We start from the raw sequence: 16888 nt of genomic DNA on the forward strand, positions 1-16888 counted from the left end.
GTCCCTTGAACGATGGCTGCAGCTGCAGACGACAACGATGACTGTGAAGTTATTTTCGAGGTGGATACTTATTTTGTATTAGGTTGAGTTATTTAATGCTGTTCTCTTTGAAAAAGTAGCATTGCCGAATAGTTGTTTCGCGTATTTTCTTTCAGATATATTAATAATTTGTTGGCAGTAGTTCACAACTTCTGCTCTGTGCTTCAGTTAGCGATCAAAATAATCAACGTGTTGATTGCGGCTACACAACAGAAGAAGATCAGTTCAACAAACAAAAACCATTAATAACAGGAAAGAGAGGGGGAGGGGAGGGGGAGCGGTCGGGAAGTTCCGAAAGTGGTAAGCTAGGAAAATCACTTTCAGTTTGTTCGAATGTTGAAACATCAGAAACATTATATAATGTTTTAAAAGTTTCTCACTTTTAGTTTTAATTTCATGGTTCCCCAGAGAACATTAGAGCATATGCATGTTTAACATTCCTTTTGCCATTGTTTCAGAATTCGCCACTTTACTGGTCCATGGTGGATGCCGGTTTGGAAGGCATTGGAGAGCAAGATGTTCAAAAGATCAGTTCTTCGGACTGTGGTTTCAACACCAATGCCTGTGACAATGTAATTGGCATACTGTGAAAGAATATTACATGTATATGATGAAATTAAATGGATCAGTTTGTCATTTAAAGCGCATAGTCATGATAGTGCTTCACGAATATGTGCTACAGCAAGATCATGATGTCTGAGTAAATAAAATAAATTTGTATATCAACAAGAAGAGAGTTTTAAGTTTATGTTCCTATCAATGTTGTCTTTTCATGTATCCTTTTTTGTGAAAAAAAAAATTCTTCTTCATTTTTAAAAGTGCTGTAACTGTTCCTCCCAGGTGGCAATGGAAGCAAATAAAAGAAGTATTAAAAAAAAAAAAAAAAAAAAAAAAAAAATATATATATATATATATACATATATATGTACTTGATATTGCTCTTCAGACTCTTCTTCATTCATCAATGAATAAAACAAATGTTCACCATGTAGGCTTGATCATGATCTGCAAAGACATAATGAGTAACCAGCATGTAGGGGTATATCATATTCTTGATGTTTGTGTTAGGTCTTAAAGACAATAACTTGCCTGTGTCATTGATGGGCCAGCAGAGGATGATCCCACAGACCATAACTTTTCTCTGTCATTGATGGGCCAGCTGATAATGGTTTCAAAGTTAACTCCAAAACATATGTGAAGGATGGAGATATATGAACACTCTGGGAAGACTGCTTGTATTTGGACTTGTTTATAACCCATTTTCTTTCTCTTCGTATATCTAAATGTAAGTGTCCATGCATCTAAAAATATGCAGGATTTGTGCTAATGTGCATGTTTATGTGTACATGATTGATCCTGGAGCACACTGACATTTTTTTAAATGTTGCATGTGTCAGCAGTTCCTGTGGTCCAGAATATGCAAGTTCTGCACAAAAGAACTTGGCATGTTGTTTTCACTCAAGCATACTTTCAAGTTACAGGTGAGTTCACTTCATACATTTTTCAGATTATAAGGCAGCATTGTTTTCCTTTTTCTTGATTACATTTGTAAAGGTGTGCAATGTCATCTGAAGTATTTTGGTTAAGATTTGATACCACAAACCTAGTATGCACAACATTTTATGTTTCTCTTATACTCTGTAATAGCTCTGCTCTGTTGATCAGTTATAATGTTAAATATGTTGTTTTTGTAATCCTCATTAGCCCAGTAGGGGTGACAGAATAATATATTTTGATTGTGTGTGTGCATGTGTGTGTGTGTGTGCATGCACAGTCTTTGCAGCGATACTGCTTGTCTGTGTGGTTATTTGATATTTATATATATATATATAGAAAAATGCCAATTGAATTTTGTCTGCACAGGTGAAAGAGACCCACAGGCAGGTGTTTGCAACAGTGGCTGGGAGCAGTCTGCTGACAGAAGAAGATGACCTGTTCTTGCAGGACCTGAGAGCAGAGGAACAGCAGACTGAAACACACACTCCACTGAAGACTCACTCAAGGTCAGTGAAATGATCTGATTTTTTTATGCTCGTTGAATGGAAGACACTTTGCACCTTAGCTCAGTCATTTACTGTGTTGGCTGAATTTCATCTTTACAAATGAAAAACTGAAAAAAATCATGAGGAATATCTTTTCATAGCTACATGTACATTACAAAAAGCGCTACAGGATTGAAAATCAGTGGAGATAAGACTGGCAGTTTTCCAATTGAATGGAAGTATAATATCATGGACTACAAAGTCATATTCGTATGCATATAGCTTACTTATCCTTATATCTCTTTTTTATTTGTGTACTTTGCAGCTGCGTCTGCTTAAACCAACATTGCTTAACTCACTCAGGATGGCAAGTTTTCTCCTTTCTCTTCCCCATAGACATTACACTTGAAAGGGCTAAAAAAAAAAAAAAAAAAAAATTCATAAAAGACATAAAATAGAAAATCAGTAAAATGAAACTTCCAGAAATGTTTATTGACATGCTAGGTTATCACACACACACACACACACACACACACACACACACATATATATATATATGACATCTTTATTATATAATTTTCCATACTGATCCATACTAGACCTTTTTTTTTCTATTTAAAAAATTTTTTTTTTATTTGTTAGTTTTTGTGTGACCCACAAGGTTGACTTATCCAGAGACAACTGTGTTTCTGTATCCCTCTTGTGAACAAAACCTTTGATACTGATGGAAAGTACAACAAATCATTTGTTTGAAGATGTCTTTGTCTTTCAATGAGTCAAAGTTAGTTACTTGTTTATTGAATTATGTTGTATCACTTTCTGACGGGCACAATAGCGGAATGGTCAAAGCGTTGGACTTTAAATCTGAGGGTCCCAGGTTCAAATCTCGGTAACGGCGCCTGGTGGGTAAAAGTGGAGATTTTTCAGATCTCCCAGGTCAACATATGTGCAGACCTGCTTGTGCCTGAACCCCCTTCATGTGTATACGTCAGGCAGAAGATCAAATACGCACGTTCAAGATCCTGCAGTCCATGTCGGCATTCAGTGGGTTATAGAAACAAGAACATGCCCAGTATGCACACCCCTGAAAACGGAGTATGGCTGCCTACATGGCAGGTAAAAACGTTTATACATGTAAAAACCCACTCGTGTACATTTGAATGAAAGTGGGAGTTGCAACCCACAAACGAAGAAGAAGTATCACTTTCGGCACAACAGATTTCCCTGTGTTAAATTCTGGTTTCTCTCCCTGGGAAGAGCGTACTGACACAGTGCAGCACCACCCCCTTTTTTTTTCCTTTTCTTTTTTTGTGAAAGCATAATTGTTGCACCACCACTTTAATGTTTAATTCTGTAGGTTTTGCTTAGATCTGGCATACCAAGAAGTAATAATTCATTTGTTTGTTGGTGATGTTCAGGAAGTGGCTGCTGTTGTCATGCGCTGCCGTCGCCTGCCTTTTCCTCTGGGCCTTTTCCCCATGGTGGCCAGTCAGCCTTCACCCCTGGGACTTGGTGATGGCCAACACTCTGCTGGTCCTGCTGCTGCCCATGGTTGTGGCTCAGGCAGCAAAGGCCTGGCAGTGCAGGAGGGTGGGGAGACAGGGAGAAGTTCTGGAGGGCAGTGTTGGCAGAGTGCTGAGAGCGGCAGGCAGGTGGAAGGAGGTCAGCGCCAAGTGCGTGCGGTTCATCCAGGAGTCTGAGCTTGTGGCCAGAGGGTTTACTTTGTGAGTGCGTAGATGTAGTGTTTGTGTGTGTGTGTGTGTGTGTGTGTGTTTAAGAGAGAGAAAGAGTGTATAAGTGTGAGTGTGTGTGTGAGAGAATATGCATGTGCTTGGAAATGCACATTTGCATGCAGAATCATTATTCATGACCTACAATCCAGGTAGAGTGAAGGGCTTTGATACTAGAAAAGCATACGAGTGTGAAAATGGTCGTGTGCACATGTGATTATAGAGCAATAAAAACAATGACAAAAAAAGAACCCTTATGTTGTGGCGATTCAAAACCTTGAGAGTGATACATTTTGTATGGTTGTTTCCTTGACATGTTTTTGGACTATTAGAATTGGAGTGCACCGTACACTCACCACAAAATAAAGATGGGTTGCAGTTTCACACAAATTCAACATTCTCTATTGGTACTTTGCAGTGTGTTCACTTGAAGTCTGTTCAGTGTTTAATGGAATGCTGGATAAATATGTTACTGTTTATACAAAGAAAAAAAAATTGCAGTGGTGAATAAAAGTGTCATGAGCTTGCTTAGAAGTGGGTTTTTTTTTTAATTATATATCATGATATTCACTTGTATGGTATTTGTGAATTGTAAATCACATATGTCTTATTGTTAAACTAAAATGGAAAGATTAATCTTTGAAATGTTCATGTAATATGTTCACATCATCACCATTTACAGTGGTAAAAATATGTCAAAGATATGTGTGTGTACCATTAAAGTTTCTTTAAAAAAACAGAGTTTGGTTCTGCATTCTGTTTGGTAAAGAAGCACCCACGTTAAAAACAGAAGTGAAAAAAAAAAAAGATTCTTAAAGTATGGTTGCTGTTCACATTGAAAGCAATCATAGTCAGGCAGAAAAACAACAATCATAGTTTTAAAGTATGTTTAAAATATGCCCTCTGCCCTACACATATCCACATGCATGCATACAAGCACACACACACACACTCCCCCTCTATCTCTCTCTCTCTCTGACACCTCTTTCTTTCTCTCCTCTCTCTATCTCTCCCTCTCTCTCTCTGACACCCTTCTCTTTCTCTCCCTCTCTGTGTCACATACATCCTCACAGTTTAACTCTGTCCGCAGCGTTGGGAATCCTGGTACCAGTCGAGTGGTGCGAGAATTGCAGTCAGCAGGCACACAACAGCGGCAATGTCCCCTGCTGCGGAAGACCTTGTTCCTTGCTTCACGGTCCGCTTTCTTCACCTGGCGACGTTCCTTTGCACACCTGGTGCAAATGTATCCTTCATCATCATCAATGAAGGAATAGACATAATCATCATTATCACAATCATCATTATCATCATCATCATCATCATCTATGAAGGAATAGATATCATAATCATCATCATCATCACCGTAGGTCCAACCATGCTTGGGATGGTGGGTGCCACACCTTCTCAGAGAGAGCGTCCCTGGACGCCAGAGGGACCCACGAGTGCTGTGAGGGGACGAACACCCACTCATCTCCTTTTAGGACCGAGGGCTGGGTAGGTGGGACCAGCAGGCTCCCACGGGCTGAGCGGGGTCCCTCAGCTGCCGTCGGTCCTGAAAAGGAAGCCGTAGTGACCGTGGCGGTCACCTGCGTGCTGACAGAGGACCTATTCGCATCAGTTTGACATGGTAAGTATATGTAAACACCAAACATGAAGGCCAAAAGGATACGCTGAACAGCCGAAAAAAGCGTAAGACGAGACAGAGCGTAAACCTGACAAGATGGCGTGGAGAGCCTTGGCCAAAGGAATGATTAAGCGCTTATAGTTTTTAGAGGCGTTTGATTGGCTGAGAGCGGTGGGCCCATCTTTTCACTGTTAGCCGCGCGAAATTTGGCCAAGCAGAGCAAACCAATAGGCCTAGTTTGCATCAGTTTGACATGGTAAGTATATTTAACACCAAACATGGAGTATAATACAAACTCCTCCTATCAGCAGCAGCATCCTAATCAGTGAAGGAATAGATAAACTGGATGTATGAATGATGAATAAATTTGTTTTTCTTTACTGCAGTGCTTGCATTATTATGATTTAGCTAGCAGTTCTCATTATATTTATTGAAAGATTTGTGTCTTTTCATGTCCTTGATACAAAGAATTGGACTGCGTTGGACAATTGATCTCAGTAGCGCTAAATTTGCTAAGTGTTAAGCAATTTCCTTAGTCGGTGCATGTTTAGAAACATTCCCACGCTGAGTAAAGTTAGTGCAGCTAAGAAAGCTAACTCATGCAGCACAGCCTTGGATCCGAAATATTTTATTCAGCCTCAGTATGATTGAGTCATGAATCTGTATCCAAAGCTTTCCACCTTAACGTTGATCAGGTGCCCAGTGAAAGTGGAGGTATCGGGTGTGACACGCTACTGTTCAGAAATTCCACTGTCACAGTACCCTGCGATGCTGCAGCAAAGTGATGATGGTGAAGCTGATGAAACAACTGAGACAGCATTGCACGACATGTCTGACGGCTTTTCCATTGATGTCTTGAAGGTCTGAGCTCCAGGTTGGGAAAATGTGAAGAGTAGGGTTGGGTATTTGGTTTGGGAGGGGGAAATGTATGAGTGTTTTTTGAAAATAATTTCTTCTTTCTCTCCTTTGGATTTGTTTAGAATAAAAATTTTTTTAAAGACAAACTACTGTGCTTATGTCTATGCATTTCAAGGTATGTGCATGAGCAGTTTGTTAGTTTTAAACTGCTTGTGATTTGTGAATTATCCAGGTTTGAAATACTGTTGATGTGTAAAATACCTGTGTGTTTGTTTGGTAGTCGCTGCAAGAGTTGAATTACATCCACGCATCTGAGTTTCTTCGTCGTTTGGCTGTGTGCTTCATTTGGACACATGAAGGTAGGTAAAGTGTTCAGTTTTCATTTATATTCAGGTATTCTTTTGTACAATGGAAATGTGTGTCTGAACAGGTAGTCTGAGAGGGAAAAAAGAGCAAAGGGTATGCAGCAAAATTGAAAACAGACAAATAAATGCGCGTACACACACATGCACACATTTGTTCATCGTTGACACATACACACACTCAAAGGAAAATAATCCAGAAGTAAGGCATCTGATTATCATCAGATGATTCTGTGTGTGTGTGTGTGTGTGTGTCCTATGTACATATACATATTTTTTGTTTGTTTGTTTTTTTGCTGAAGCTGATCTTTTGTGATTTTTTAAAAATCACAGTCTTCATGTCCACTGGCTTTGACCAGATATAACACAATATAAACAATACAAAGACACAAACACGCTTGACAAAACCACACAGAATATGCTTAACAAGACCAAACACTTTGTAGAACTTGATTTGAATGCTGTAGAACTTGATTTGAAAAATGGAAGCTGTATGCTGCATATTGGCCATTGTTGGATGCTGTATTCTTCTTCTTTCTGAATCAACAGAACCTTGAACACCAGTTTACCTTGTCACTTTCAGGAGGTGATGTTTGTGTCAGTGTGGCTTCTCTCCTGGACACTGTATCCCATGAACTGGAGAAGCTACACACAGCCCTCCAGTCATGCCTCACCGCTCACCGCCATGGATCGGTGAGCACGGCTGTGAGGAGTCACAGGAGTGTGGCATGGCAGCCACCATCCTCAGCCAGCCAGCTGCGACTGACCTACACTGCCATGCATAGCTTGGAGCTGCACCTTCTGGCAGCTCTGAAAAAGTCAGTGAGTGCTTATGTGTGTGTGTGTTTGTGTGTGTGTGCATGAATATTAAGTTTGAGTTGATAAAAAGATGAAGAAATTTGGAAATTATAGAGGCACTGACAGACTGGCAGAAGTATGCATACACACAAGAGTGCATGCATGCAGGCATGCACTCTTACGTGCACACATGTACACACACACATGCATTCACGCAAACACACACACACTCGCATATGCATGTATGCACACACACATGTACACAGATACTCAAAATATACACAAGTGCATGCAATCACAGCACAAGGCAGCAAGACCATGAAGAAACCTACTAACTTTGTGACTGTGACAAATTACATTACATAAACATTGTACAGTTATTGTGCTGTGCACTTTCACTTATTTGTGTTTGTGTTCTATTTCATGTCTATTGTGTGTGTGCATGTGTGAATGTACACGTGCACATTTTTATGTGTGTTTGGTTGAGTGTGTGCTTGCTTCCAAGAAGTCCTGAAAACATTCATGTTGAAGTTCGTTTACATAAACATCTTTGTGTTGGTGAACAATGATCTGCATATGTCAGTGTTTGCCTACACATTCACATGGAAGCATGTATCCTCTGTACTGTTTGAAGAATTCAGGATCTAAGTGAAGCCATGGAGAAGAAACTGGACGAAGATGAAAGCAAGGCAGCTGGTGATGAGAGAGAGGTCCCACACGTTATAGAGGAGATGGAGAGGGAAAGCTGGAGCCAGATGCTGGCAACGATCAGATCTGAACTGGGTGCCTGTGGTGGCTGTCTGGAGGAAGGGGTGAAACAGCTGGAGAGCAAAAACACACCAGGTATTCAGGCTGGAGCCAGTGCAGGCAGCTTCAGGGTTTTGATGCTGTGCCAAAACGTAACTGGCAAACAGCAGGACAGTTACATCAGAGATATTTGTATTTGTATTTCTTAATATCACAACAGATTTTTTTGTGTGAAATTCGGGCTGCTCTCCCGAGGGAGAGCGTGTCGCTACACTACAGCGCCACCCAATTTTTTGTATTTTTTCCTGCATGCAGTTTTATTTGTTTTTCCTATTGAAGTGGATTTTTCTACAGAATTTTGCCAGGAACAACCTTTTTGTTGCCGTTGGTTCTTTTACGTGCACTAAGTGCATGCTGCACATGGGACCTCGGTTTATCGTCTCATCCGAATGACTAGCGTCCAGACCACCACTCAAGGTCTAGTGGAGGGGGAGAAAATATCGGCGGCAGAGCCGTGATTCGAACCAGCACGCTCAGATTCTCTTGCTTCCTAGGTGGACGCGTTACCTCTAGGCCATCACTCCATGTTTCTTAGGTTGTTAGATTTACTAAACTAGTTTTTATGTCAGAGAATGATGCAGGAGAGAAAATGTAATTCACAGAAATCACACTTACAACAAATGCTAGATGCAAGAGTGAAGAATATAATAGGAAGATAGCACATATGTTGTTGGTTTTTTTTTGTTTTGTTTTTTTGTGTGTTGTACTTATGGTTTTTTGTTTGTTTTCTTTTGTTTGATTCTTCAATAAAATATGATTAACTATTTTTAATGTCAATAGACAGTGACCTCAAATATAATAACACACACACACACACACACACACACACATGCATACATGCATACATATATACCAGAATTTTCTGTACACTGACACACATGGTGTCAAACATTCTCATGTTTCTAATTATAGTTTCAGTCTAATGACTAGTGCGTTATCAATTTATCAAACTTATCAATATTGTATTTAATTTAGCTTTCTCTGCTGTCATGTTGTGATTCAAAACTTGTTCATAAACACTTGTGAAAGAGTAATTGGTTTACTCTGCAGATGCCTCATGACCTTGATAAAGTGATGTTTGTTTAAAAAAACAACAACACATATACAATCTTTGGGAAGGTTCCTGCTGGAGTCTCTTGCATAAAGAAAACAGATCTGCAACATGTTCTGAAGCAATTAGCGTGTGGATTTTGAAGCCCAGAAAGCTTTCCCTTGTTTCGATAGTCGTATACTTTTGTGATTGATGAATGCTGTTGTTAAAAAGAATACTTAAAAAAAATGTATATATAGTTCTGGACTGTGCCATTGAGTTCAGAATGTATAATGACAGTTTAATAAAAGGGTTTTTTTTTATGGCTTGGGCTGTGGTCATTGCATGTCAAAGAAAGCATAGAAAAGTTCCTTTGTGGTTATGTTTTGGTCACTGAATGTGAAAAGTTGGAACAAGTCCCGTTCTAGAATAGTGGAGTTTGGTTCAGGTGTGTGAAGAAAAGTAATTTTCCTTTTTAATAATGGAGTAGGCCTTTGCTTCGGTCATTTTATGAGAAGAAAAAGTAAGAAAAGTCCCTGTTAGAACAGTGGAGTATGGCCCAGATTGTGGTCAGTGAATGTGAAGAAAAAGTAGGAAATTTTCCTTTTAATAATGGAGTATGGCCTTTGTTTCGGTCATTTTATGAGAAGAAAAAGTAAGAAAAGTCCCGTTAGAACAGTGGAGTTTGGCCACGGAATAGTGGAGTGTGGCCCAGATTTTGGTCAGTGTATGTGAAGAAAAAGTAGGAAATTTTTCCTTTTTAATAATGGAGTATGGCCTTTGCTTCGGTCATTTTATGAGAAGAAAAAGTAAGAAAAAGTCCCTGTTAGAACAGTGGAGTATGGCCCAGATTGTGGTCAGTGGATGTGAAGAAAAAGTAGGAAATTTTCCTTTTAATAATGGAGTATGGCCTTTGTTTTGGTCACTTTATGAGAAGAAAAAGTAAGAAAAGTCCCGTTAGAACAGTGGAGTTTGGCCACAGAATAGTGCAGTGTGGCCCAGATTGTGGTCAGCGTATGTGAAGAAAAAGTAGGAAATTTTTCCTTTTTAATAATGGAGTATGGCCTTTGCTTCGGTCATTTTATGAGAAGAAAAAGTAAGAAAAGTCCTTGTTAGAACAGTGAAGTTTGGCCCCGGAGTAGTGGAGTGTGGAGAGTCAGGTCAGGTCATTAGATCTGCTACTGGTAACCTGTAATCCAGTACAACTTGTTCAGGGTCGGGTTGCCGGCGACTAAACCGGCACTCCCACCGCTCCATTCCGGGACTGGTGAGGCGGGTGGCTAGACACCCTTATGGAGATCCATAAAAGGGCGTTGGCTCAGGAGAGCCACCGGCGGCCATCTAGCTCCACCGTGCTGTGTGCATGCCACACGCAGTTGGCCCCCGGGGTGTGTCTACCCATGCATGCGAAGTCTGGATCCGGCAGAATCTGCGGAAGAAACCTATCGGTTCAACGGAGAGGAAGGCGGTTACAGCAACGCACTGTGGAGTGCAGAGAGCAAGATGAGACACTGAAAGGATATCTTGGTCATCCACTGCATCCGTGCTCATCTTCCAGTCGTCTCGACTTAGTCTTGCCACTGGAAATTGGTGGACCCGGACGAGAGAGTGAGGTCGACGTTGCGCAACTCCTCTTCACTTTAAACACACTCATCGCACAAGTCATCAGTCATCCAAAATGACCTTTCATCCTTCATCATTTCATCACCCCCAAGTCCTGTGGCGACAGGCGAGCAATGAAACGACAGGTGTGGGTATACTGGCAGTCGCAGCCGCAGACCTGCACGCAGACGGCTCAGGCCATAGGGTCGTTCTTCGTTGACAGGAGCAGCGATGGAGCTCGGCAGCCGTCTGAGCAGCCCTCTTTAGGAATGCACTGCTCACCTCCCTGGCATGAGGAAGGGGCTAGAAAAGGCGCCCTAAAAATTGCCTGCTCCATATCACCCTGGCCAGCATACCGCGGCTGGCAGGGACCCTACATCAGCGGTCGAAACAACAAGAAAGAAAAGAAAAAAACAAAGATCGTTCCTCTCACCATTGGTGCTTGGAACATAAGGACTCTCCTGGACAGAGATAACACGGACAGACCCCAAAGGAGAACAGCACTAGTTGCATCCGAACTCGCCAGATACAACATTGACATCGCAGCCTTGAGTGAGACTCGGCTTGCAGGCGAAGGCGAGCTCTGTGAACAGGGATCTGGTTACACCTTCTTCTGGAGTGGACGAGGAAAGCGAAGAGCGACGTGAGGCTGGCGTTGGTTTTGCAGTAAAAACAGCACTTGTCAGCAAGCTAGCTGGAATCCCAAAGGGAGTCAACGATAGGCTTATGACCATGAAACTCCCACTGGCATCTGGCCAGAAGCACCTCACCATTGTCAGTGCCTACGCCCCAACCATGACCAACCCGGATGAAGTGAAGGCGAAGTTCTACGAGGACCTTCACTCTGTCATTGCTGCTATCCCGAAAGCAGACAAGCTCATCATTCTTGGGGATTTCAATGCTAGAGTTGGCTCTGACTACATCTCCTGGGATGGAGTGATTGGAAAGCATGGCGTGGGCCACTGCAACCCAAATGGATTGCTTTTGCTTCAGACCTGTGCAGAGCACGAACTGCTGATAACCAACACAGTTTTCTGCCTCCCTACCCGTAACAGGACGTCATGGATGCACCCTCGCTCAAAGCATTGGCATCTCAACGATTATGTCATCGTCAGGAAAAGGGATAGGCAAGATATACATGTAACAAAGACCATGTGCGGTGCCGAGTGTTGGACAGACCATCGCCTTGTAGTCTCGAAGCTGAATATTCAAATCCAGCCCAAGAGACGCCCCCAAGGCCAGAAGGCTCCAAAACGGCTCAACATCACTAAGCTGAAAAACATCACCATCAAACAGTCCTTTGTGGAGCTGCTGGAAGATCGTCTGGAATCCGCCTCTCTGGACAACCAGAATGTAGAGTCTGACTGGAGGACCCTGCGTGAGCTGATCTATAGTACAGCTTCAGAGACCCTGGGACCCATGACCAGAAAGCACAAAGACTGGTTTGATGAAAACTGTGATGAAATCAAGCAGCTTCTGGATGAGAAACACCGTCTGCATCAAGCCTACCTGAGCAACCCAAAGTCCACATCAAAAAAGGATGCGTACGATGCCATCCGCAGGACTGTTCAGCAAAAGTTACGCCAAATGCAGGATAAGTGGCTGAGTGACAAAGCTGATGAGATCCAGGGATATGCTGACAGGCACGATATGAAGAAGTTCTATGGTGCCTTTAAAGAAGTCTACGGCCCCACATCCTCAGGATCATCCCCCCTCCTCAGTGCAGATGGGAATACCTTGATCATCGAGAAGGAGAAAATTCTCAAACGCTGGGCTGAGCACTTCAACAGTGTCTTAAATCACCCTTCCTCCATAAATGATGAAGCCATAGACCATCTCCCACAAGTCCCCATCAACGAAGCACTGGACGATCCGCCAACACCTCTTGAGACCCAGAAAGCAATCCGTCTGCTATCCAGTGGCAAAGCACCTGGCTCAGACTCCATACCAGCAGAGGTCTACAAGGATGGAGGCACTGTGCTGACTGAGAAGCTCCATCAGCTGTACTCACTCATGTGGAAAGAAGAGACGATCCCCCAGGATTTCAAAGATGCATCTATCATTCACTCGTACAAGCGAAAGGGGAACCGGCAAGCCTGTGATAACCATCGGGGCATTTCCTTGCTCTCCATCGCAGGCAAGATTCTTGCCAGGATCCTACTAAACCGCCTCACAGCACACCTTGACCAAGGTCATTTGCCTGAGAGCCAATGTGGATTCCGAAAAGAGCGCGGATCCACCGACATGGTGTTTGCTGCAAGGCAGCTGCAAGAGAAATGTCAGGAGCAAAATGCTGATCTGTTCTCCACCTATGTCGACCTCACTAAGGCCTTCGACACTCTGAGTAGAGAGGGACTGTGGAAGATCATGGCCAAGTACGGATGCCCTCGGAAATTTATTTCCTTGGTCAGCCAATTCCATGAAGGCATGCAGGCTCGAGTCCAGGACAATGGCGAAACATCTGCTCCTTTTGCTGTCACAAATGGTGTCAAGCAAGGCTGCGTCCTGGCTCCAACGCTGTTCAGCCTCATGTTCTCTGCAATGCTTACTGATGCCTTCAGAGATGGTGATGTTGGAATCGGCCTAAAGTACCGAACAGATGGCAAGTTGCTTAACCTCAGAAGGCTTCAAGCAAAAACGAAGGTCATGACAGACATCATCAGAGACTTTTTGTTTGCTGATGATTGTGCCCTCAACGCTGGATCTGAAGCTGACATGCAACTCAGCATCGACAACTTTGCCACTGCCAGCAGGAACTTCGGCCTTACCATCAGCATGAGGAAAACTGAAGTTCTACATCAGCCAGCCCCAGGGAAACCCTACGTTGAGCCCAACATCACAGTCAACGGTCAGAGACTCAGTGCGGTGGAGCGGTTCACATACCTTGGCAGCACACTGTCACGAAATGCGACCATCGACGATGAAGTGAACGTCAGGATTGCAAGAGCAAGCGCAACTTTAGGTAGACTCATTGCAAATGTCTGGAACAGAAGAGGCATTAGTCTTGAGACCAAGCTAAAGGTCTACAGAGCAGTAGTTCTCCCCACACTACTGTACGCCTGCGAAACTTGGACAGTGTACCAACGACATGCCAAGAAACTGAACCACTTCCACACAACATGCCTCAGGAAGCTACTGAACATCAAGTGGCAAGACAGGACCCCAGACACAGAGGTGCTCGCAAAAGCCACCCTTCCCAGCATCTTCACCATGCTGATGCAGTCCCAGCTTCGCTGGGCTGGACACGTGGCACACATGCCAGACCATTGGCTGCCCAAAAGGCTCTTCTATGGCGAGCTGCAACAAGGGAAGAGATCACACGGAGGTCAGAAGAAGCGCTTCAGAGATACTCTGAAAGTCTCTCTGAAAGCGTTTGATATCAACCCTGACTCCTGGGAGGAATCTGCAGTGGACCGTGACAAATGGCGCGCTGCTGTGCACAAAGGCGCCAAGTTGTGCGAGGCCAACAGGACTGCTGCAGCTGTTCAGAAGAGGCAGGCCAGAAAGTCACGGGCAAACAAGCTCCCTGACAATGGTATGCCTGTCTTTGTCTGCCCCAACTGTCAGCGAACATTTCGTGCGCAGATTGGACTATTCAGCCATCTGCGCATTCACAGGTAGATTCATGAGCATCCTCCCCCCATCCCCCAGCTGGATGACAACAATGGTCATCATCGATCTCGATGGACACACCACCAGTCGTATACTTATATTTTTGGTTCCTCAAGCTAGTCTGACTATTATCCACACAGTGCAGAAAGATTTAGTTGAGGCCTTTTTTTTAGTGACAGGCTTTATGCCCAGATGGAAAGCAGCAGTAGAGACAGTTGTTCCATGTAGGTGTGATATGTGTTGGTAGTGAAGTAGAGTCCATTTTATGGTAAGTGTTGGTGGTATTATATAGTCCATGTTACATGTTGGTATGGTAAGTGTTGGTGGTATTGCAGTCCATTTTACATGTAGGTGTGATGAGTGTTGGTGGTATTGCAGTCCATCTTACATGTAGGTGTGATAAGTGTTGGTGGTATTGCAGGGTCCATTTTACATGTAGGTGTGATGAGTGTTGGTGGTATTGCAGTCCATCTTACATGTAGGTGTGATAAGTGTTGGTGGTATTGCAGTCCATCTTACATGTAGGTGTGATGAGTGTTGGTGGTATTGCATGGTCCATTTTACATGTAGGTGTGGTGAGTGTTGGTGGTATTGCAGTCCATCTTACATGTAGGTGTGGTAAGTGTTGGTGGTATTGCAGTCCATTTTACATGTAGGTGTGGTGAGTGTTAGTGGTATTGGAGTCCATCTTACATGTAGGTGTGGTGAGTGTTGGTGGTATTGCAGTCCATTTTACATGTAGGTGTGGTGAGTGTTGGTGGTATTGCATGGTCCATTTTACATGTAGGTGTGGTGAGTGTTGGTGGTATTGCATGGTCCATTTTACATGTAGGTGTGGTGAGTGTTAGTGGTATTGGAGTCCATTTTACATGTAGGTGTGGTGAGTGTTGGTGGTATTGCAGTCCATTTTACATGTAGGTGTGGTGAGTGTTAGTGGTATTGGAGTCCATTTTACATGTAGGTGTGGTAAGTGTTGGTGGTATTGGCATAGGTCCATTTTACATGTAGGTGTGGTGAGTGTTGGTGGTATTGCAGGGTCATCTTACATGTAGGTTGTGATGAGTGTGGTGGTATTGCAGTCCATTTTACATGTAGGTGTGGTGAGTGTTAGTGGTATTGGAGTCCATTTTACATGTAGGTGTGGTAGTGTTGGTGGTATTGCATGGTCCATTTTACATGTAGGTGTGGTGAGTGTTGGTGGTATTGCAGGGTCCATTTTACATGTAGGTGTGATGAGTGTTGGTGGTATTGCATGGTCCATTTTACATGTAGGTGTGGTGAGTGTTAGTGGTATGGAGTCCATTTTACATGTAGGTGTGGTAAGTGTTGGTGGTATTGCATGGTCCATTTTACATGTAGGTGTGGTGAGTGTTGGTGGTATTGCAGGGTCCATTTTACATGTAGGTGTGGTGAGTGTTGGTGGTATTGCAGTCCATTTTACATGTAGGTGTGGTAAGTGTTGGTGGTATTGCAGTCCATTTTACATGTAGGTGTGGTGAGTGTTCGTGGTATTGTTCCATGTAGATGTGATGAGTGTTGGTGGATTGTTCATTGTATGTGTGATAAGTGTTGGTATTGGTCCATTTAGGTATAACAAATCTTGGTGGTATTGCAGAGTGCAGAGCAGCAGTCGTGGAGACAGCAGCAGTGCAAACTGTGCATCCGTCTGTGAACGTCACCAAGGTGTCGGCACAAGACACACCCATCATTCTGGATGAGGTAAAGTCTGTTCTCCTCTTTTCTTCCTCTTTCTTTCTGTTCAGTTTGCTTTGCCACGGGGATGTTTCTAATTTTTTTTAAAAAGGGTAATTTGTTGCTTATTTTTTATTGTGTGAAATTATCAGTGAATGTGCTGTGCATTGTCGGCAACACAGTGATATGCTTAGCAGTATGTCAATGAAAATACTGTTCAGAACTGCATTTGACTTAACAGTTATTAAATATGATAAATTACAACACAGAATAGTTATATGTGTGTGTGTGAGAGAGAGAAAGAAAGAAAGAAGATGGAGTGAGAGATGGAAAGTTGGAAATAACTATTCCTTGTACATGTATGCTATTGATTCATGGTGTGTGTGTGTGTGTGTGTGTGTGTGTGTACTCTACAGGTGTTTGAGGCCTACTCTGAGCCTCAGGATTACGCCAGTGGGCGGGGACACTGTGAACTCACAGCCTCAGAGGAAGAGGTGAGCCATGCTGTAATGCATAGGGAAATTGTGTAGCTGTGTGTAAGAATGCAGTAACTTGCAGAAGCACAGGTCTTAACTCAATAATGTTGTAGTCAAAATGACCGGATTTCCCCCAATAATCACACTATTTTAAGCAGTTTTTAAAAAATCACAAAAAATCAACCACTCACCCTACAAACATAAAACACATACCAGTGGACAGATATAACAATGACTTTACTAAAAATGCTTACCTTAAGTGAAGGAACCACATGG

At 42.9% G+C, this 16888-nt stretch overlaps 1 protein-coding gene across 2 annotated transcripts in view; it reads left to right on the forward strand.

Annotated features, from left to right (window-relative positions):
• LOC143299366 (vezatin-like) overlaps positions 1–16888 on the forward strand; it is a 25801-nt gene continuing 8913 nt past the window's right edge. Inside the window, exons 1-12 of one of the 2 annotated variants that reach the window (XM_076612512.1) lie at positions 1–60; positions 498–611; positions 1437–1520; positions 1903–2042; positions 3440–3745; positions 4842–4994; positions 6071–6236; positions 6514–6592; positions 7179–7413; positions 8028–8236; positions 16060–16163; positions 16553–16630. In XM_076612512.1, coding sequence (XP_076468627.1) covers positions 13–60; positions 498–611; positions 1437–1520; positions 1903–2042; positions 3440–3745; positions 4842–4994; positions 6071–6236; positions 6514–6592; positions 7179–7413; positions 8028–8236; positions 16060–16163; positions 16553–16630 — 1716 coding nt within the window. In that variant the 5' untranslated portion in view covers positions 1–12. The remainder of the gene's footprint in view (positions 61–497; positions 612–1436; positions 1521–1902; positions 2043–3439; positions 3746–4841; positions 4995–6070; positions 6237–6513; positions 6593–7178; positions 7414–8027; positions 8237–16059; positions 16164–16552; positions 16631–16888) is intronic. The other variant, XM_076612513.1, reaches the window with a different exon arrangement.

The sequence above is a fragment of the Babylonia areolata genome, chromosome 25 (genome assembly GCF_041734735.1).
Source record: "Babylonia areolata isolate BAREFJ2019XMU chromosome 25, ASM4173473v1, whole genome shotgun sequence".
NCBI classification, from domain to species: Eukaryota; Metazoa; Mollusca; class Gastropoda; order Neogastropoda; family Buccinidae; genus Babylonia; species Babylonia areolata.